This window comes from Nesoenas mayeri, assembly GCF_963082525.1.
Source record: "Nesoenas mayeri genome assembly, chromosome: 3".
NCBI lineage: Eukaryota > Metazoa > Chordata > Aves > Columbiformes > Columbidae > Nesoenas > Nesoenas mayeri.
The window spans coordinates 109,210,868-109,234,693 of NC_137544.1; the positions used below are offsets into that span (position 1 = coordinate 109,210,868).

At 44.0% G+C, this 23,826-nt stretch overlaps 1 protein-coding gene across 1 annotated transcript; it reads left to right on the forward strand.

The window, feature by feature from the left end:
* Positions 1-1,386: 1,386 nt before the first annotated feature.
* On the forward strand, positions 1,387-23,331 carry LOC308038704 (tau-tubulin kinase 1-like; the record flags this gene model as incomplete). The annotated part of the gene is given in 7 exon segments (XM_080341479.1): positions 1,387-1,482; positions 1,665-1,692; positions 2,296-2,333; positions 20,264-21,783; positions 22,898-22,973; positions 22,977-23,173; positions 23,175-23,331. Coding segments are annotated over 7 exon segments (2,112 nt in total).
* Positions 23,332-23,826: the final 495 nt, after the last annotated feature.

Consider the following 23,826-nt stretch of genomic DNA (forward strand, 5'->3'; position numbering starts at 1 on the left):
TAACCAAGGTCATGCAGCAAGTAGGAGGCTCTGGGAAACTTCTCAGTTACACAGGCCTGGGATGTTTTGGTCTTTTGTTTTCCCATTTCATTCCAGCCATCATACACTTTATATGCAATTTCAAGTAGCTCAGCAATAGTTACATTCCTTAGCTCCATTTACCTTTTACAATTTAGAGGTGTCAAAAAACAGTATAAACCAGTATAATAAACATAAATCCATTATTCTATTTTCCTAAATCTAAATCAGTTAATATTCTAGCAACTTTTAAATACAACCTCTTCTAAATGCACATCTATCATAGCATTTTAACAATTTAAATGCTTTTCTAACAATATAAGCAATTACTCTAATGTGTAAGGAAGCATCCTAAGGGGGAGCAAGGTGGAATTTTAGCAGTGGAACTGGTTCCCATTTTGTAATTATCTCCCCAAACAAGATTCTTTTGGTACCAAATATGAATATGCAAACTAAAATACTGAGCTCAGATATGAAAACCATATACCAAGTTCAAATATGCAGATGGATCACAGTCACACTAATTTAAGACAATATCTCAATTTTTGCATTGCACCTTTGAGCCACCTACTGCTCAGCCAGGTGGAGGTACCTCTGGGTCTCCCTGACAAAAAAAGTCAGTGTGCGCTGAAGCTCCAGATCAGCACTCGCGCCCCCCGCTGCCGCAAGCTAGACTGGGCAAGGCCTCTTTTTTTTTTTGTTTTGTTTTTGTTTTTGTTTTTGTTTTGTTTTGTTTGTTTGTTTGTTTTGGTTTGGTTTGTGGTTTGTTTTTTTTTTTTTTTAGTGTCTCATCTGGTGTGCTACAGCTGTTATTCCAAAACCAGGATTCTTTACATGGTGTGCATACAAGAAAGCCAAATTTAGTGCACCGACATCAGAGACAGCCTGTCACAGAGTTGCGCAAGTTTGAATGCTGGAATAAAGGTAGCATGTTAGAGAGAAAAACAACAGCCACTACACACAAAATTTTACGATCACATTCACGCAGTAAAGAACTAAATTACTCATGATCTTCTGAATTATCACAAAATGCACATTTTGAGTCAACGGATTCTCATGATTTAACAGACTGTGAACTTATCGTACCATATAGCACAGACCTACTAAAATTGCAACATACTTAAACAGATACCCACAAAGAAAACAGGTTAATAAGGAAAGCGTCTTGCAGACTTTAACAAGTTTTCTGTGACCTGTGTATTATCAGTTAACTCTCTCTCAGCTTGTTGAAGTTCAAAGCATCCTGCCTGTAAAACTGTCTGAAATGATTTAATGATCTCTTGTAGGGATTTATTTTGTCCTGATCTTCTGGCCTCAAAAACAAGATTAATTGCAACAAGATTCTATTTTCCGGACACTTTTCCCAACATGTATCTCTCCCAGTTTGTCTTTGGCATCATTGAGATTCCAGCTAAGATGATGATGCATGTGCTAGTGAATAGAGTTGGACGACGGCAGAGTCAGGTGTGGACACTCATCCTGACCGGACTAGGCTAGGAGCCAACATCATCATTCCCAAGTGTAAGCCGCTCTTCTGCTATATGCAGTAGATGCTAAAGGGGAGTTTCCATTTTGTGTGGTGCTAGAGAAGGAGAACGGTAGATCTTATCCATAGGTAACTCTGTATGGGGGTGTTCTCCTCCTAGAAGAGCAACTGTAGCAAACTAGAAGCAGGTACTCAATATAAAAGTGTATCAGGGGACCAGCAGTTTAAGTGTCAGAGAAGAAAAGTCCACCAACAGCTCCCGAAGTTACCTTTCCAAATCTTTGGAGCAAGTTTTATAAGACATATTGAAAAAAAAAACAAAACCCTAAGAATCCTTCACTTTTAAATACACATAATCATTTTAGCACCAGCTGTTTCACCATTTCTCTTACACATGGTTTCCAGGTGTGTTCAGACTTTGACTGTTACCTGTTTGCAAGATGTATGAGTAGCCGAATGATGTGTCCAGATGAGTGATGCCAGAGGAACAGAGAGGTGAGGCAGGTAGCCCGAAGAGATAGAGAAGGGGACTGACATAGCAGAGCTTGACACTGCTGGTGTTGCTTGTGTCTGCATGTGGCTGGGGAGAGCATGGCAGGCCTCCTGTAATGGCAGACTCCTGTGGTGCCCATACGTGCCCTGCGAATTTACAGATGCAGAGCAGTAAGTAAGCCCCACTTAGGCATTTTACATCTGCTGGCGAAGATGCCTGCAGCATGTGCATCAAAAACCAGGGACGAGTCAAGTCTTTGCCTGACACCTTTTCCTGCACTCTTCTTGGTCTTTTTCAGTTGGAGGAGGACAGGCCTTCTCAGCACTCCCTCCCGAGGTACAGCCCCCTGAGAAGACTGACGTCCTCCGTTTTTTCCTCCTCAACTCTGGAGACAGAACACTGCCCCCACGTTGGTGGCACTTTCATACAGCGCAGTCATTCGGCGGAGAGCAGCCCTGTGCGCATGCCCCACCGCAGGCACATGCCCCTCACAGCAGGAAACCACAGACTCATGCCTTCCGTCCTTCGCATTTCCAGGTCCCAGCTCCAGCAGGTGTGGGCCCGCTTCACACACAAAACATAGCCTGTTCAGGGAAGCAGCAGCCTCCACAATGCAATGATAGATCCCCACCTGCCCACAGTGTGTCACCACTTAATGCAATACTGAATCCCAGACAACACCGGCCTAAGGTACTGTTACTTCCAAAGCCCTGGCAGCCAAACCCCACAGAGACTGAAAACATCTGGTTTTCTAAACCTCCCAGCAACCTGGGCAAGGGGCAGGAGCATGGCCAAAGATGAGAACACAGATGGTGAACATGTGATATATATGAAAGAGCTGAATGCCAGGGCTCTTCTCAGAGACTCGCTTGCATGTCCTGCAACCTTGGGGTAGAAAGTGCAGGGCTGCCTTGCCGAACACGTGCAATCAAGCCACAAACATTGTCAAATTATGACTGGAGTGGAGAGACTGTGGAGGTATCAGCAAGCGTTACCTTCACTGGGCGAATTTGTTCAAGCATCTTTGTTGGTGTCTTACTCTGGGCCAAATCTATAGGCAGTTTTACTCCATGTAGAAATAGGCAGACTCCTACTGGAAGCTCACCTGAGGCAGGACCTCAGGATTTGTCCCTCTTATGGAGTTATGATCATGTATCTCTTTGTTGCTTTGGCTTTGGAAATCTCCTTGCTTTTTGTTGCAGTTTGGTTTCCATACAGTCACCACAAATTTCTGTCTCTCTGGTTTTGCCTCTGTTACGTGACAGTGGACCCATCTGTCTGCTCTCCACTCCTGAACTGGATAGCAAGGATTTTCTTACCGATCCAGCCGTATATTCCTTTGTTTCTAAATTCCAGAAATTTTAGGCACCTGCAGATTTTCAATGGCAGAGGAGCCCTGCATCTTGGCCTTGCTTGGAAATGCCTGTGATAACAGATCTCACTTGAGAAATAAGTGGCCTAAATAAGCAGTTAGTATACAGAGCCCCTGTCTAAAACTGACTTGAGTCTCAGAGGAAAAGGGAGATCAAAGTTAATGTAAATTGTTATAAGTATCCTTATTTCCCCAGATTGCAGGGCTATATTGCCCTTCTCAGTATAGCTGCAGTGTAAAACACCAGGCTGTATGAAGACCTGTAGTTAAGCGAATGTAGTAACCATCTTCTACTGAAATGAGCCTTAGGACCAGTTTTCTGGGAGAAGAGGCAGTATGGATGTTAAGGTTAAAGAAGAAGGGGTCATTGCTGGTGCTCAGGGCTTTAGGAAAGTGCAAGTCCAAAATAAAAAATTCTGCAGGAAGCATATAAGCAGAGGATACAGACAAGAAAACATACAGAAAGCTCAGGCAAATGAGAAAATGGCATGGGATAAGTATGGGTGTTAGAAGAAAGTTGTGACATGGAGGTGTTACTGCATAAGTATGGTATTTCCAGTGGAGTTACAGTCCTCCTTCCAAATACTGTCTTCTGTAGGTACATCTACCCTGCCTGAGGCTCCCTTAATATCAGATTACAGAAGGTAAGGAACCCCAGACAGTGCAAGCCCTGACAGGGTGGGTGGTGCTGGCCGAAGCTCGTAGGACCTGGCCTGGTGGGTCTGTGTGTCGCAAGATGTGCTCAGGCACAGTCGTGCCACAGAGCATCCTGCTGGGTAGAGGGATGGAGATGGAGAGGGCAACACACCCTCATTGAGAAGATTCAGCGTAGACATGACTGGTCTCTTCCCACAGTCATTCTTGAATTTAAATTTATTTTGATTTGCTGCAAGAACATGAGTGAACAGCACACTTTACTGCCCAGCCAGAATTTTTACCTGCAATTTGTTGATCAGTTTTCTTTTTAAAAAACCCACTGGGCATTGCCAGAAATATGACTGAATTTACCAGTAGCCTAGTCTTATTTGGCAGTTCTTCTCTTGTCAAGCACAGAAACCAGTGTGTGCACAGGCACGTCACAAGAAGAGCCAGAGGCCATGAATACAATTGCAAAGAGCAAGCTTTATTTTAGTTACGTCTCTACTGGAGGATCTCCGAAGTGGCACCTAAGCTCCTATGCAGAGGTGAGACAAGCAGGGATGCAGGCGCTGCAGTGATTCAGCCCAGCTAGAAGATTCCTAGGCCGGCTGCGCTTGCCTATATTTCAAGGCTGAGAGCAGACGCAGCCTCTTGCTGTGCTCTGCTCTTTCTCAAAACAAAGCAGGAATCTCAGACATTATAAGGTGCCATAGGGTTTCTCTCAGGCCTATGTTATCTATAATACAGAGTTTCTACTTGTCAAGCACACAAGATCACCAAAACAATCAGCGTGATGTATGTGCTTTCTTTATACCCCAGCTGCAGGTCACTTGAGTGTGTTTACATTTCTCCTCCTCGCTCCATCTTCCGCAATTCCCATACACCAGAAAGAGCAGGGCTTTGCCTTTCTCAAAGCGACATGAGAAGGAATGATTTCCTTGAGTAGACTCTGCTCTGATGTTATTTTTTCCATGCTCAGTAGGGACTTTCTTCTAGTTAAAGTTATTAACAAATTGAAAAGCAACTAACCAAACAAAATATGTTTATATGTTGCTATCTCTCAGAAGTGGTGATGTCTCTCATTAGGACTCCTGATCTCCTGCCCTTAGCTCAGCACTATTCTGTGCCTTTAATGGTTGTCAAGAAGAGAAAAGAAATCACTAAGGAGAAAGTTTGCAGTGGCAGTAAAATGGGTGACTTCATAAAATAATGCAGGCCAGCTCTGCATAAAGGTCTGGATCATTTGATGAGTTGCTTGCATTCAAACTAATTATTGCATTTAGCCAGGGACAAGGTCATGTTTTGAATACAAAGAATATGGGTCACATGCTCAGAGTGGGAGAAACTGTGCCCTGGGAGGTGCTGTCTCCCAAAATGAAGTGGGAGTTACTGGAAAAAATTACCTGCATGTAAGTTCTCATTATGTTGCTAAAGCAAAAACAAAACAAAAACAAAACAAAACAAAACAAAACAAATATATATATATATGTACAAGCAGGAAAATTAAGATATGAGCAGAGAGGAGATCTTTTATACTGGTGAGCTCTCTACCAGGCATCGTATAAAAGTCTTGTATGGAAATTTTTTAAAAAATATTTTCAAAACCTAGAAAAGGAGAAGTGATGCAAAAATTTTTTGATTCTGTAAAACCTGCCTTGTAGAATGAGCTTGAAGAAATGCAGTCTGTCATTGAAGACAAAACTAGAAAGTGACTTGACTGGTGTTAAGAGTTACCTGAAGAGAGCAAGACCATTTTTTAATCTGCCAGGCAAAGATATGGATCTAGTTGCTGGAAGATAAAGTAACAAAGGTCAAACTAGAATTGGGATGCTTGTTTTAAAGATGTAAGTGGGTGGTAAACAGCTGAAATACATTATTAAAGACACTGAATTCTTTGCCGTTCAGATTCTGTAAGGTGTGATATTGATTTCTAAAGCAATCCTGTTAAACTATCCAATTTGGGCTGTATACCAAAATAACTGGACATGTTGCTGTCACCTAGGTTTTATGGAAAGTTTTATTTCATGGTCAATATGGCTTTCACAATTCAATTCTGAACAAATTAATTGGTGCTAAGGGCTGGAATCCTGATGTTACAATAGTCAATTTGCAGACTTTTTTAACATCTTCCTCTAATATTGTAATGATTACTATGGAATCCACATATTGTTGAGGAACAGTTGGCAAATTAAATAAATGTGAAAATAGCTATCTTTTTTATATATATGAAAAAGTAATAAATAAATATTAAAACTAGTTACAGTGCAATTCTAAAAGAACTCTGTAGATTACATTTATATTGCATTTATTTATTGTGTTTCATTTATAATGACTGCAAATATAAATGTAAATATGTCCAAAATCAGTTGTAAAAAAAAAAAAAAAAAAAGGAAGTAGCAATCAGTCATTTCCCATTGAAGGCTATGCTTTCGTGGTTAAGTTAGGAGAACAAAAGTGTTGGTTCTCTAAGAGGTGCCCTCCTACCTCCACCCCATCCCATCCAGCCCTTTCCCCTGTGCCAGTGTTCATATGGCTGCATGGACCTGCACAGGGAGAAGGAAAGTTGTTTTCAGCTTTGATTCATCTCCTGCTTTGGTTCATCCTCCATTTGCACAACCAAAAGCACTGGCAAGCCAGGGTCAGCAGAGAAAAAAACAACCCATGGATGGCTGTCAACAGGAAAAATTGTCATGGGGTTATGGGCTGAAACATTAGTTGCACTAGTTCCTTTTATGTTTGGGAAGGTTCCTGAAGTGCTTCTGCTGGGGTAAGTCAGTGTAAATCAATACTAGTGAAATAAAATTTCAGCATCAGACTTGTAGACAAATTGTGTTTATCAGAAGGGCCCAAGAACAGGGTTTGTATCCTGAAAGAGATGTTCCTGTCTTTACTTCCCATTGTACATAGCACTTGTTCTTGTCAGAATGCAAAATGAGGATTGAAATGAGCATCTGCCACTCCTTTATGATACAGAGATCATTAGCATCAGCACAGGTATCTGTTGCTGAGATCTCCTGTTCTACTTCAGTGAGCAAATGCGTATCAGTTGTATATACATACAAAAGCCATATTTTTATATCTTGGTCTCTTGGCTCCTTTCACTTTCTTTGCAGAATGGGAGATATTTCCAATGTATCACTCTCTCCCTGGCCTCCTTTCCACAGGAAGGAGCTACAGAGAGGTGATTTCTGTGAAAATGTGGATTAAGCTGGCATGGATGGGGTAAATGTAGTTACGCTAGCACACATTCACTTTCAGTATAGAACATTTTGGTGGGAGGGGGATGGGTGAAAATAGGCTATAATGACAAAGGTGCAATTTTGCAGATGCCAGCGCATCTGCATTAGGAGTATCCTGCTGATATACCCATGTTGATGAAGTCCCTAATATGAACCTGACTTTGTCTGCCATTCTCATACTTTTTTGCCAGTTTTGAGGGGCAGGTAAGTGGAAGAGTTTTGTTGCTTCTCCTCTTTCACTGTGTGAAGTCATTTGTGATGACAAAATAGAATAGAAATGCCCTGTCAGACAGCCATATAGGTGATATAATCCCAGCCCTGCGCTACCTCTTCATAATGAAAAGCTTCTCTTGCTCTTCCACTCTTTCTCTTGGTTGTGAGTCTCAATCTGGACATTGTGGTGGTCAAGGCTGCTGCAGTTCTCTTGCTCTGAAGGGGATGAACTGGTTCAAAGGTTGTATTTGTTGGGCTAAGTCTTGGTGGTTCCTAGAGGCTTCCAACCTGGACTGTTGCTTTCCTTTCATGTGACAGATTTTGACATCCAGACCTGTCCTTCAGCTCTTTCCCTGTAGTCCATGTGGTGATTCTTGAAGAGTCCCCAAGAACAGAGGCAGATCAACCCACCTCTCAAATCCTGTGTCCAAATGGCTTTTGAGGAGTATATAGGAAGCTTCTCTAGCTGCTTTTCAGTTACTAGGTACTCAGCTGAGGGTGGGAGTTTAAGGGCAGCTTTTCCCTTCCAGTGCATTGAGGCAGTAGGCACAGCCTGAGCTGTGAAGGATGTTGGCAGTTGCCATCTTGCCAGCACAGGATGAAGAAGCTGTGCTTGGACAGCTAGGCTCCAGACTGGATTTGAGGTAAGGCAGCTCACTCCAGGAATGGCTGACATCTAGCTTTGGGATCATATCCGTGAGCAGGGATATTGCTGCTCAGCTGCCACCCAGTTAGCTTATGTTGGTAGGCTTCACATACAATGTGGCAAGGAAGCAGAACCCCCTCATCTTCACGTCGGTGCTTGAGAAGATCTCTTAGATCTAGTTGCCTCTTTGTTCTCCTTTGCCTGTCCTGGCCCTTCCCCATATCACAACATTATTTTTACTCCACTGCACTTGCCAGTGTGTGTCCCACTCCACACATTCACCTACCCCTGAGGTTCACCTCCATTGCCATTCATGATGTCTTATCCCTCACATCCTTATTGCATCCCTCGGTACCCGCATTACCTCCTGCCTTTGCTGTTTCCAAGAATACACGAGGCTTGCTTCCTGCACCAGTTTCCTATGCATTGCATATCTCACGTTCATCAAATCATAGAATGTCCTGAGTTGGAAGGGACCCATAAGGATCATTGAGTCCAACTCCTGTCCCTGCATAGGACAACCCCACAGTTCACACCATGTGTCTGAGGGTGTTGTCCAGCCTCTCCTTGAACACTGTCAGGCTTGGGGCCGTGACACCTCCCTGAGGAGCCTGCCACAGTGCTCCACCACCCTCTGGGTGAAGAACCTTTTCCTAATGTCCAGTCTAAATTTCCCCTGGCACATCTTCCTGTCATTCCCTTGGGTTCTGTCATTGGTCACTAAAGAGAAGAGTTCAGTGCCTGCTCCTCCTCCTCCCCTTGTGAGGAAGCTGTAGGCAGTGATGAGGTCTCCTCTTAGTCTTCTCTTCTGCAGGCTGAACAAACCAAGTGACTTCAGCTGTTCCTCATATGGCTTCCCCTCCAAAACCTTCACCAACTTCATAGCCATTTATTGCACCATACAGTCCCTGTAGAACTTTGATCAGCCTCTTGCTTTCCCTCCCTCTGATTTCCTTGGAGGAAACAGTGGAAAATGGCACATTTTGGCACTTGGAGCAGTCTCAGCTCTACATGGAGTCTGTGTGAGGAATAGTGATCATGTTGTTTAAAGACAGTTTGGTTTCAAAGACGACAGTGGAAGATACAATCTATCTCCAGGACAGTTTCACAAGTTTCAAATCCTGGAATCCTTAGGACTCATCAAACTCCTCAAAATTATTGTGTCCATGAGCAGCTGAATGTAGAGAACTGGCAATGATCTTTCAGTTAATACACAGCTGCCATCTGTGATTGCAAACCATGTAAACAGCTGGTTAAACACCACTTCTCTTGTTGTGAGCTTGTGTGCTTTATTTTTCTGTGAGTCACTTCTCTCCTGTTTGACATGCGGGACCAATAGGGGAAGTCAGTGGCAAACAAAGCCTTTTCAGAACATGTAAAGATGAGGCCAGATATGAGAGTTTGATTGCACAGAGAGAATTTCAGGAGGCAGAATATTATTTCATGATCTGGAAATTGTCAGGACAGTGGGTGGGACCTATATACCAAATAAAACAAATGTCATACAGGCATTTCTTTCACTGCAAATCACCAGGAACTTCACTTGCTCTCTCATGTAAAAATGCACTATTTGAATCTGATGCTGTGATTCTATGTAAATAAATTAAGGCAAGAAAATATAAACATTGCTAGTTTAGTCTTGTAAAATAGCTCAACAATAGGATGCACTATGAGACTGAAGATCAGAAAGCATGAAATGATATATCCAATCCTTTTCCTATTTTCTAATGTCCTTCCCTCTCACGTCTCCATCGATTAATCTTCCATGATGTGTATATATGGAATTTTTAAGTGCTTGGCAGTGGTACAAGATTATTCCTGAAAATAGAAGGTGATTTTCTACTGCTCATCTGGAGGGACTGATGACAGATACTCACTGTATTTGTCCAGAGGGTTTAGCATCTCCTCCTTAGGCTACATTCATATTACAGCAACATAATACTGTGTCAATGACTTAATTTATTTTTATTGCAAACTGCTGGGTTAGATGAATGACACATTTAATTAATGGTTGTCAGTGGAGATTTATTCACGCCACTCTCAGAACTTTACCTGGAGCTGAGACTATTTTGCAACTCTCACATTGAATAAGAAAGGGCTCTTTTATCCCAATCTACTCAAAAGAGAAGCTATTATTTTTATTTTACCTTTTCTGTTTTTCCTTTTGTGACAAATGGGAAAGAACTATTTGGAGATCACTATCATATATATCTCTGCTTGGCAGTAACAGATGGCTTCAAAGAGGCTAGCTGAAGAAAATAAAATTGCATTTCCTGGCAGACAAGGTCTGAAGCCTTGAAAATCATGGATCCTGTTAATGTTTATAGTGAATAAATTGCCCTGGATATTTCTCAGCTGGAGAACATGGTGTGCTTTTCTTCTTGACCCGCTTCCCTTGTAGTTGCCAGCCCTTCCCCAGAGTGGCTGGAGGAGATGATAGTTTCTGGAGAAGCTGACCAAAGTAAGCCAGATGTGTTTCCTGGTTTCACTGTTGTCCCCAGGGTGGTGTCAGGATGCTTATTGTATGTGTGTTTAGATGTGTTCATGACCCACACATGGAATACAAATGGCCATGCATGGTCATGCCTTAAAGAAACCTTTCTGTGCCGGTAAAGGGCCACTTTGCACACATCTGCTCAAGTGCTCAAAAGGCTATTGCAAAGAACAAATCTCAATCAGTTACAGAAATTATCATGTTGTCTGGTTCAAATGGCACACCTGGCATCCTTTGCATGTTGCAGATCTGATTTTGGCAACCTGGCCCAGCCCACTTTTCTTAATTCAGTGTCTTGTAGCATACCTATCCCTCCATTCACCATCTGCTGGTGGCAGAGTATTCTGGCGATAGGAACGGTGCTGCCACTTAGGACATAACTTATTAGTATGCAAACGCCTATTTTGGGTAGTGTTAAAACATTAAATAAAATGTGTAAAGGCTGATCACTGCAGTACTACCTTCCTTTTTGTTGCATTTTTATATCATATGTTTTGTGTTTGGTTTGCTATAACACACACATTTGCAATTCCTTGGGAAAGTGCAAAGATTAATTTCTGGGAAATGTTTCTAAGTATTATCTGATGTATTGCAACTCCTTTGTATTGAAAAAATGATGTTACAATGAATGTACATTTTGAATAAGCTGCTAACCGTGTAACCTGGGGATTGGAAGCAATCTCCATTTTACATTCACTTGCATGTCTTTTAGTGTTTGAAAAGAAAATGGTTTTATGTTTGAAGGGTTTTTTTTCATATGCAAAGTGTTCCAAGTTGGTTACCTCACCTAGTGCACTTGCCTCATAAGAATCCCCAGGGCTTCCTCCAACAACTCCAACAAGTTTCTCAGTTTAATTATGAGTGCAATTAATGATCTGGCAATGTGGAACACAGTAATGGCAGATTTCCTCTGAACAAGTCAGATAAGGAGGATTTCTGTGGGGCTCTTGCCCCTTCAGCTTGGTCATTCCTGAAAAAAAAAAAAAGCCAGATCAGGTTCTTATTCAGCACTGCTGACTTCTGGTTATTTTTATGACTAAGGAAGATGTTTAGCTTTCAGAATCTGCTGCTGCTTCTTCTTTCTTGCTGCTATTAAGTTGCCTTTACTATTAGATACTAGAACAATTTTTGGATTATCATTTTCTTCCACCTTGCTCGTGTCTGCTCAGAGAAGGAGCTCTGCATTGACTCTTGCTGGAGACAGTCGTGGGTGCAGAGGTGGGAAGCTAAGTGGCAGGCATACTACCCTTACAGAGCTCTTGCTTCTGGTCAAGATGCTAGGAAAACTGGCATAAACCTAAGAACATACAAAAGCACAAATAGGGAGGGACACTTAACCAGCATAGGACTGGGCTGTCCTATTGACCTCGGTTGAAAAAAAAAAAAAAAAGAGGGAAAGGCTATGCAGTGTTTGATGGTAAGATGTTGGAAAGAAGAACATCTCTCTGACATTTATGTTGCTGATTCTTGGAACAACAGAGATCCTGCAAGCAAATATGGCAGCTCTAAGACCCCCGGTACTTTTACCTCATCTAAAACTGGTTTGAAGAAAGAGCTTCTTCAGAAGCTCAGATTATAGGTTTTTTTCCATTCACTGTTGTCAATCCTGCCAGATCTCCCAGTCTGAAACAAGCTTAGTCTATGTTGGCAGAGGACAATGTCACTTCCAGGATATGCTAAGGTCCTGATAGTATCCAAATCAAAGCTGCTACAGGGAAGACTGAACTATGGCTCTTGCTGTTTGTGTGTCATCTGCATCTCTCAGGACTAAGGCCTCTTCCCATTCCCAATGGAACAATTAACGTCATATTGGGAACTCGATTTCCGCTTCTCAGGCTTTCCAGCTCCCATGAAGAATCTCAGGGACGAGCATATCCTTCCTTTGCATTACCTTGTGTTACCTGTTAGACTTCTGTTGCTGCTAAACAGGAGGTAGTCCAAACCATATTTATCCAACCGCTATTCAAGTAGGAGCTGAATGTGGGTTTCTGTAGTAATTTCTACTGAGAGGAGACAAAAGCTGTAGATAGCCTGTTGTACTTCCTGGCTTGCTTGAGAAACTTCATCTGCTGAGAGTTGAGTTTGCTTGAAGCAGAGGATCTCAGGAAAGTCCCTTTCAAGCAGGTCTTCAGGCTTGGGAGGCACAGCAGAAGGGCTTCCTCAAGTTGCTAGAAGTCCTCATCAGTTTGTTAGAGACAGAAGATTTGAAGAACCTGTGGAAGTTTGTCTCAGGGGAGGGCAGCAGGGAGATGGAGCAGAAGCAGCCTGCTGTAGCTTTAAAGGCAATGCTGAGTAGGGAGCCATTTGGAAGGATGTAGTTTACTAAAGGGATCCAAAGCTTATTTTCCTTGAGTCTTTTTATTCTTCCTGTATCTAATCCCTTTAGAGCCTAAGGTCAACCCCTTTTTGTACTGCAATAACACTGTAATATATGCTTGCATTAATTCTTTTTGCACACTGAGCATGCAAGACCAATTTAAAGCTTTTTTTCAGAAGAAAAACACTGTACGATTGTGTATATAGAAATACTGAGAGAGAATTTTAATTCTGTCTCCTGTATAAATGCATGCATTGATTACCTGTATGTAGACCATGCTGTAAATGCTGCATAGTACTGTACATATGCTGCATAGTACATAGTACTGTAAAATCCTACACTTGAAACTACAATGAACAGGCAATGTAATCAAAAACAAACAAACAAACAGAAGAACAGAAGCTGTGCAATGGATTTTGTGCCTTTTTTAAATCCATGTATGCTAATCCAGACAATCCAAAAAAAAAAAAAAAAGAAAAAAAAAAACCCCTTGTATACTACCAAAACCTTATTAAAGAATTAAAGGCAGCACCTTGTTGATGGCTGGGTTTTTTTTGTTTGCTTGCTTGCTTTGTTTTTCTGCTCCCTTTGCTTTCCAGCTCTGGGCAGTTTTCCCCTGCTTATCCTTGGGTGCACCAGGCAGGAATATGAAAGAGCTCTGATAGAACAGAGAGAGTTTTATTATTGTTTACTAATGTGATTGCTGAAAACTCACAGTTAAGACAGATCTGGAAATAGAAACAAAGTTCTGTGACTGTTGGAGATGTGTTTAATGTACTTTGGGAAGGCCACACTGTGAGTTCAATTTACATAAATTTAGGCTAGTATCAATTTCATTTGAACCCAGTCATATCACAGCAGCAGGTTGCAACTAGCCCGAACTTATGAAAGTTTTTAGAGCTCTGCCTTGATGGTTACCAGCATCCAAACTGGCTAAACTTAAGCTAGTACAATTCAACACCTATGAACACAGCAGAAACAATTTATCACATTTCTCTTGGTTTCTTCACTGAGCATCCTCCACTGGCTGGCAGCATGGTCTGCACAGGGTGGTTGGATGGCTGTCTCCCATCAGCCATTTGACAAGGCATTTAAGAACATCTGGTAAACTTCCAGTCCCTCCACTCCCCGAAGCCCCAGGGAAGCAGATGCAAAATTGTGGTTGTTCTGCAAGTAACATTCTCCTGCCTGGGCTGCTCAGTGGATCTGACCGTGCTGCTTTCATTGTGACTCACATCCGAAAGCAGTCGCCACTGTAGAGCGGCATGTGGTCCAACCCCTATTGCTGTTGGTCTGTCTGGCATCAAGTTGGAAGAGGAGACATGGTGACAGACTCTATCTGCTTTGGTGTGAATTGCACAGTTACTAATTCAGTGTTTTTCAGAAAGGGGCTGGAGAGGGAGGCTGCAGGCAGTAGGTGCATGCAAAGGCTCTGGTACCTGTGGAAAGGGTGGTGGAAACCTTCCCGCTTGCAGAAGAAGTACAAGACCCCAACTCCTCACAGACAGAAAGCAGATTGTGCAGGCAGGTGACGGCCTGGGAGGAAGAGCTGGGATTTGGTTGTGGTCTCTGACTTACAGGATTGTACAGTGTGTGAGTCTCTTTTTTCTCCTGGGAATTGTATGGAGAGTCAGGATTCTTACGAGTCTGCCTCTAGCAGGGTCCAAAGCCCATCTCCTCTGTGATAAACACCTTAAAGCGCATTTTGGTTTGCTTCTGTAAGACTGTTGGTATGTGGGACATGTGCATCTTTGAAACACTGCGGAAGGATGCACGGATGCCATAGAGCCATCCATGCCACTGGCACATGGATGATGCATGGATGCCACTGGCTGAGAGATGATTCAGAACAAGGTCTGAAACAGAATGGTAGATGGAACAGATGCAGTATTTCCTAGTTTTATGTTAGCCAAATATTGTGATCTTTCTCTTGTACCAGGTGGTTTTTTGTTGTTGTTTGGTTTGGGTTTTTTTTTAGTTTTGTTGTTTTGGTTTGGTTTGCTTTGGTTTTGGTTTTGTTTCACAAATTATTGCATTTAAAATGTTTAAAACCAAGAGATGGGAGAAAAATAATAATCTGAAATTCTACAGTCTAAGAGAAAATTGATTAGGCTCACCTGAGAAACTGTTCCCTTTCCCCCATGTCAGTGCAGGGCTTCTGGAGACAGCAGGCTTTTCTGGTGAATGCCAGGCCCACTCTGTGCGGTGCCACAGACTGCTCTGCTGTGGGGGTGTAGGCACAGACAAGCTATAGGGTCTTTTCTCTATGTATTCAAGAGCTGTAAGATCACCAGAAAGCCATACAGGCATGGCAAGTGCTGTCATCACTCCATATTGCTAAAGGGACCTGGGCAGAGTGTGTGCGACTTGGCATGAGGCAGGACACAGAAGAGCACATTAACAACCTGGATGCTAGTACTGCTCTTGAACCCACCAGCATGAGTCTGCTCTGTGCTGCTGTCTGAGAAGAACACATCTGGCTACATTCTTGGTGACAAGGGGACCTGGGAACTTCTAATGCATGGTTGTAAACTTGCTGTGACAAGTGTTGCCAGCAGGTCAGGGGAGGTTCTCCTCCCACTCTACTCTGCCCTGGTGAGGCCGCATCTGCAGTACCGTGGCCAGTTCTGGGCTTCCCAGTTTAAGAAGGACAAGGAATTACTGCAGGGAGTCCACCAGAGAGCTACAAAGATTGTTAGGAGTCTGGAGCATCTTTCTTATGAGGAATGGCTGAGAGATCTGGGTCTGTTCAGTCTGGAGAAAAGGCGGCTTAGAGGGGACCTTATTTATACTCATAAATATTTCCAGGATGAGTGTCAAGAGGATAGGACCAGACTCTTTGCAGTTGTGCCCAACAATAGGATGAGGGGCAACAGGCACAGATTGAAACATAGAAGGTTCCATGTAAACATGAGGAGAAACTTCTTTCCTTTGAGGGTGACAGAGCACTGCAACAGGCTGCCCAGAGAGGTTGTGGAATCTCCTTCTCTGGAGACATTCAAAACCCACCTGGACACATTCCTGTGTGATCTGCTCTGGCTGAATCTGCTTTAGCAGGTGGGTTGGACTAGATGATCTCCAGAGGTCCCTTTGAACCCCAACTATTCTGTAATTCCGTGGAGACTGCACCTTTGCTGATTTTTGCAGTATTTGCAGCATCACTGGGATGTAGAAACTTTCCAGCTGCCATATTGGGTAATGTGAGTCTCCTCTGAGGATGTCCTATTGCCAATGATCCTGCTAATTTGAAACCCCACCAGTTTAAAGACAAATCCCCAGACTCCACGTAGCTGCTGATGAGCATGGGGACACAGATGGACTTGAAGGCTCTGACTTCTGCCTCTACCAAATACAAGCAGGTAGATCTTTTTCTCTCCTGACTCTCCTTCCTCTTCATATTCTAATTGTAGCCTCTGTGCAAAGCAGGCATATTTATTGCCTTCCAAACACATATTGTTGCCCAAAGTAGTTACTAGCCAAATTTAATTTAAATTCAGTGAAAAGACAGAGTGTTACAGATGTGAAATGCAGAGACTTTGTGGGGCACACATGCTCAGACTAACTAACAGCCATATGCATTCCTGGACAATTGACTGGGAAGTCAAAAGACCCAGGAGTTAAGATCTAAGCCCAAGCAGGTTGGAAAAAAATGGTTCACGGCCCAAAGACAGGCAAATGTGTCTTCCGAGAAAGTGAGGAACATAGGCAGAGATCGGAGCTTGCTATAGGTAAAGGCAGTCTTTTTGACTCAGGTTTGTCCAGATCCAGGGTAGCTCTGCCCACTCACAGTCTTGGTAGCTTTTTAAAATGGGATGGTTGCCTCAACTCATGGCATAATTCCTTCTCATAGTGGAGTGAGCCTAGCAGAGGGCCACCGAGATGATGAGGAACTAGAAACATATGACATACAGAGAGGCTGAGAGAGTTGGGTTTGTTCTGCCTTAAAAAGAGAAGGGTTGGGGTGGGATCTTATTTTTTCCTTGAATTACCTGATGGAAGGATGATGCCAGACTCTTCTCAGAGGATCACAATGAAAAGATGAGATGTGATGGACACAAGCTGGGTAAAAGGAAAATTAGATGTAGAAATTAGATATAAAGAAAAACTTTTTCAGCATGAAAAGCCTCAAACTCTAGGACAGGGTCCCAAAGAGATTGTGAGATCTCCGTCTTTGAAGATACTCAAAACTCAGTTGGACAGGGCCTGGAGCAGACATCTCTGAGTTAGTCCTGCTTTGAGGGGTGGCTGGAGCAGAGACCTCCAGAGATTCCTTACACCTTTTTTATTCTACAATTTTAAGATGCAAGCTAAGACTCTCCACTCTTGATCTTCTGGCATCTTCCCATTGGCACAGCAGAACAGAAAAATTCTTCTCCAGCTTTTGGGAAAAAGTCCTAGAGCAGCTGAGTGACCTGTAGTACAGAAGACACATGATGACTGCCAAGAGAGGACAAACTGCGAACACCTGGTCCGGCAGGCTGTTTGCTTACAGCTAGCTGCTGATTACATTAACTCAATAGTGAAGCCAATCTCATACTTTGATGCCCTAGGACATTCTTCCTTGTTAACAGCCTCAGGTGATGATAGCAATGAAGGTAATAAAATATGTGTTAAATTAATAATTGATCCAAGCAGCATTTCAAGAAAGTTTCTTTTAGTTGAGTTTGTAGGTAACTTCTGTCCTCCATATTTTTTGGCGTATTTATGCTCTTCAGATTTTCTCCATGGTGCATTTGCAGCAGCAAAACAACAACAGCTTCGGGCTTCTTTAAGGAAAGCATTCTGACAATTTTGGGGTATTGCATGCAACAGGTTAAGCAGTCCAAGTCTCCCACAGGTAGGCAGAAGCCAAACAATCACTGTTGTGCTTAGGGTGCAGTGTCCATGCAGGGAAATAGAAAATACATGGGGAATTACAGACAGAAGGGCAGTTCATTTGCTAAATACCACAAAGAATTTGTACAGCCAGAGGTGGAAGTACATTATGATTAGAAAGGTATCTACTGCACAACTGAATGACAGCAAAGGGGTACCAGAGCAGAAGAAGGAAAGAAGCATTATTTTTATTACAGCAACATCATGATGTCCAGCTGTGTCATATCTTACTGCTTCATGTGAATCTCATCTCAGTAGAACTTCTGATGTCTTGCAAGGGTAAGAGCTGTTGAGGAAAGAGGGGTTGCTGGAGACAGGGCTGCTGGTGAGGCAGACTGCAGGACACATAAACCGTATCTCTGACCTACAGAGGATGTACACTGCAGGACTGGATTCAGTTCTTCTTGACCAGAAAGTAGATGAGATGACACAAGCTCGTAGGAGCTGACGGGATGTATGAAAGTTTACATATGCAGAGAAACCAGCGATCACAAAGCTGTACCGTCAATCACAGCATCTAGAAAATGGGATGAAGTAGAGCAGCAGGTGAACTGTTATTGGGGATCAGGTACTCCTTCCAGTGGGAGGCTCAGCACAAGGCAAGATGTTGGTCAGGGCTTCTTTAATCAGGTCCCAGTTCCACTGAGGAAGCGTGTCTGGTTAAGACTCCAGGATAGCACTGCAGGTATATGTCCTGGGAAAACCACATCCAGCCAATAGGCAGAAGCCAATTTTAGGCTGCTTATGTCCAAAAAAATGCCTGAGGGAGGAAGTCAAGTGGGTAATTTCCTTTGCAAAGGGTGGTAAGTCCCTCTTACCAGTTCAAGACCCAAATCTGTCATCCTAATAGAAAAGGTAGAGTGGGTCAGTGAAAGACTAAATCAGGCTAATACAGGGTCATCTTCAGCACCAGACTTCAGCTTTAATGAAATAAGAGACAATGATTTGGAGTCCAGAGGCATTGCCAACACCAGCCTGTGTTTTAATTTATAAGATATAAAAAGAAATATTAAATAGATAACAATTTTTCACCATGCATAACAGCTTGATGCTGCCCACTGAGCTATTTGAAATGTCCCTGTTATACATGAGCATAGAGATCTTACATTTTTCAGACATACTAATAAAGCAGTTGCTCTGCACAGAGTAACATGCAGATTTACAGCACAATTTGAAAATTGTGTCAATGGACTGAAAAGCTATGGAGGGCTTCTTTCCCTCTCAGAGACAAAATGTTCTGTTCCCATAGCCAGATGAATGTGCTGGCTGATGGCAGCTCTGTAGCCCAGGTAGTTAAATGGGTGCTTGTTTAGTCGTAGCCTCTGATACTGTCAAATGCCACTTGCAAACACCGATCTTTGGAGCCTGCTGTTCATAATTAGGACTGAAAAGTAACGTGATGCATTATTGATTGGTTGAGTTTACAGAGAGGCTTTTGTTTCCCAGCCCTCTTAAAGAAGGGTGACTTAAATGTTTTGGGATTTGGTTTTGGTTTGGTTTGGTTTTTAATCCATTTTACAGAGTGATGCTTCTGTGGTTTTAATTTGCAACTAATAGTTAATTAGACTAAACTTCAATGGACATTTATTTTGCCTATTTATTTTGCGATTTTTTTGCTTATTTTGCTTATTTGTTCAAGTGTGTGCATGTGTATGTGAGTTGCTGCTTTTCTGTTGGTATTGTGATCAATTCACAACCTACCCCTGGTGCCTTATGGGCCATCTCTCCATCACAGACGGCTACTCAAGAAAGACCAGCTGTTCTGTCCTCCCATTGCTTTTAGGTTTTGGACACCCCAGAGTCTAATAATGATACTTTATATGTCAGCTTTCATGACTTAACTTGCTAATCATTTTAGTGAAAGCTGAAGGAGCCTGTAAGAGTCAGAAGTATGAGTTGCTGGAGGGATGTGAGAGCAGGAGCGAGGGATGAATAGCATAGAGGGGAACACAGGAGCACTAAAAGGGTATTGCCCCCAAGACAATGGTGGATAATATGGAAAAGTCATCAGCAAATGTAGCTGGCCCTGAGGGGCCCCTTGAGTTCACCATGGCCTAGGAATGAAAGAGAGTTGCTGAATGGTTCCAGTAAGGAAGAAGTGAATATGTAAATGTTTAAATATTGCAATAAATATATAAATACTGAAGAAGACTGGTAAACATGAAAAAAATCCTGAGGAATTGCTTGCAAAAATCTCTTTTAGGTCCAGGTAAAGGCTGCTAACAAAGGAACTCCTTTGGCACATTTTTCTGCCTTCATTTATGAGTATGTGTGAATCTCTCTAAGGTTTGTATGAATTAAATGATTGAGGGATCACTGCTCAGGCATGTATTTTGAAAGTGTCATGGACTAGAACCTTTCGACTGATGCTTCCCACTGCTCTTGATTCTGATGTCTGTGTCCATGCTATGTCTGAATACTAACCCTTTTCTTTTGTCACATGTGTCTTCTTGCAGGCATATATGCTGAAGTCATTTGAAATGAATGGTCTGCCCAAGGCAGTGCCTTTAAGTTTGCCTTATCAAGACTTCAGAAAAGATATGTCAGACTACTGGGAAAAGCCTAAGGTATCCCAGCGGATAAAGAAAGTTGATTTCTCAAATGTTGTTTTGACTGCCCCTTGCAAACCTCTGGAACCTTATCTGGAAATAAATGGAAAAGAGGAGGAGGAGGAAGAAGACAATGAGGAAGAAGACGAGGAGGAGGAAGAGGAGGAAGGGGATGAGATTGATATGCACAATGGTTCCAGCAGTGGCCTGAGTCAAAAAAGCACAGAGCGCAGCCAGAAGTGTGCACCCTCCACACTCCTGGCTGATGACCAGAAGGGATCCAAGGGTCGCGCTTCCACTGCTGGTGGGGACCTGGAGCTGGAGGAAGGCTCAAAAACACTAGTGCTATTTTCGCCAGGTGATCTGAAAGAGTCTCCAGTGACCACAGACTTGGTTCCAGAAGTTGATCTGGGCACTCTTGCTGCACTGACTCTTCAGAGTGAGCGGCCACAGCCTATGGGTAGCCAACTGGATGTGACAGTGACAGTGGCTACAGCTTCCTCCCCCTTTACCAAAGTTGAGCGCACATTTGTTCCTATTGCTGAAAAGACCCACTTACATGTCATGTCTTCCAGTGGCGAGCTGATGAGGCATGAGGAGAACTGCCCTCCGGGCCAGTTTGAGGAGGTCATTATTGAAGAAGAGCTGGAGGACAACCTGGTGCAGATAGAGAATGAAAGCATACATTCAGGACTGGAAGGGGCACAGACAGAGAGCTCTGCGCTTTCGGCTAATCACATTGAAACCACCTCAGAAACAGCAGGGGAGCAGCTGCCCCTTCCCAATGCTGAAGCAAAGCCTCTCAAAGACAAGCCAGAGCTCTCTGACAAAGTGTCACTCTCGCTGGATTTGGATGAGCCTGGTAAGGTGGTGACAAGGGATCCTGACCTTGAGAAGTCAGCACTGGTGGCAGAACACCAGAAACGAGCAGAGATCCTCTTCAACACACAGCATAAAGGCCCCAGGAGGCCTCTTGGTTCCAGGTATAGAAGTCGAATACCCATTTTGTTCTCTGAGGAGGACACTGGCTCAGACCTTTCAACATCACTTTCTGCCAAAGAGAGGCTTTATAAGAGGGCAAAGCAACCTGACTTGGCTCGCTTCGTGATGGAGAAGAGGCAAATCCGCCCTCTTCGGCTGGCCTCAGGGGCCTCCTCCTCAGCATCCTCCAGCGACGAGAGGCAGCGGGCTTCAGAAACCCTCTCAGCCACTGGTTCTGAGGAGGACACACATGACTCTGATGACTCAGTCCCAAGGAAGGCTGGGAAAGAGAAGGCTGCCCCCCTGGGGAAAGAAGAAAGATCCATAAGCACAAAGAGCAGAATTCCTCGGCCCATCACACCAGTGAAAACAACGCTAGAGGTGGCAAAGTCTGAGAGCTCCATGGCTGTTGTAATGGCCATGCTATGTAGCTCTCCACAGGATGCGGCTCTTGCCTACAGGTAAGACCAAAATGCTGAGCAATGCAAAATGTTGGACTTGTTAAGGAGATGCAGCCAGGACTTTGCTCACCTCCTACTGCTTTACCTTTCACTTGACTTGAATGAGTGGTTGAGTGGTCCATCCCTGTTTCCTACAGTAATTTCAGCTCACTGATGTGTGAAATTGCCACCTCTCTGCCTTCTTTGGCTCAGTCTGGCCAAAGGGCCAAAGCCCTCTTCTCTTGCCCTGGCTTTGAGGCCTTCTTCCGTTCCACAAGCTCGTTCATTTGATCTGATCCTGATAATAGCAGAGTCCTCCCATGTTGAGCTCTCAGTTTTGCAGCATACTTGGCACAGTTGTGACTGACCTGGCTATTGTGATTAGAGCTCCAAGGGCTGCAAGGTTGCCAGTTGTGATTGCCTCAGAAGATGGCCAGCATGCAAAGAGGTGGAGAGAGGGAGATGTACGTGCATGGGCTCTGTCAGTGATCCAGAACAGCACGGACCACCTCCACATGGTCTGAGTTCCTACATATCCCTGTGTTTTGGGATTTTTTTGAAGGTACCTTGTTCTCTATCAAGTAAGCATACACATATAAGGGGAAGTGAGCCTTCTGAATTCTGCAGTGTTTGGCTTTTCTTCCTGAACTTGGGTCTGGAGGTCCAGCCCAGGAGCAGAGATGCTGATGTGGCTCTGCCACAGGTCCAGCAAATTCTGCTCTTTCAGAAGTGTGGGGTGAAAGGAGGGCATCCCTGTGGGTTGGTTTATCTACCAGTAGTTACTGTCAGAGGCCAGCTGGTGCAATCCAGCTCATCCCCACATTCCCAGATTGTACCTGCTACCTTGAAAGAAGTTGCTACATCCATGCTGCATGTCAAGAAGAGTCACAGATATGTGCTATTGGCCAAACCATGCCTGTGCATTGTCTCAGAGAGCACTGGAGGATCAGGGCCAACACTAGTTAACAGCACGAGTGTTCAAACCAGTGCCCTGTCTTGTCCACAGCAAAACTCCTGTCATCCTGGTGCTGGAGACTTCTTATAATTGCTCAGCAACATTCATGCCAAACTTGCCAGGAGCCCTAAGCCCCTTGCAGAAATTCCCTTTCATCCTCCCTTTTCTCTTCCTCTGCAGGCTTCAGGCACAGAGACCAGCTGGAAGTGTCCCAAACGAGCGGCGAACTACACAGACACAAAGTCGGCTTCCTCCTTAGCTGAGCTCCACTTCTCTTCCTCCACGGAGCAGCTCATGGAGGTCCAGCTGTGGATCTCCCCTCAGAGCCCCTCAGAGCCCTGTCCTTCCTTCAAGAAACCCCAGTGCTTCTCCCAGAAGCCTGCTGCCACCTTGGAGGGAAAACCCTTCTCCCTGCCAAAAGTATAAGCCAGGGACTGCTCTCCAGCGAGTTTCTCCTTCCCCCCCAGCATGCAGCTCAGGCCCTGGGGCTGACAGGGGATTCCCTGACCTCTCCTGGTGTGGCCAAAAAGCAACAAAGAGCAAAAACCCAGACTCAGAGTCCAGCAACCAAAGGAAAGCAAATGTCCCTGGAGAGTAAGGCTGCTGCCAGATAATGGTCTTCTTCTGCCAGCCCTGGGTAACTTCAGCATATAGTATACAGTTGAGATGCTGCAGCACAGCCTTCCGTGCTGGACCCACGAGTGTATAGCAGTAGCTGTAGTTCAATGCTTCACACACTCTCACCCCACACAGTTGTGATCAGCTCCCGAGGGTCTGAGAGCATCTGAGCCACAGAACCTTCTTCAAGGGAGACATCCAGCCTGCAGCTCACGCTTGCTAATGCACAGCACCAAGCAGCAACCCAGGCAGCCTGCCTAGTGCCTAAGTCCCCTCCGTCCCCAGGCATTCCCCTCTCTCTAGCAATACCAGTCACCAACACCAACCCTGGCTTTGAAAAGAGGAGCAGAGATGATGAGAGGAAGGTCTGCTGGACAGGAAGGCTCCTGTTCTGCAAGCAGATCCCTCCTCTCTTGTGTCTGGGAAAATGCAAGCCTTGGCCTCCACCATTTACCTGAGTGCTGGCTCACTTCCTGTCACCTGTGTTAGCA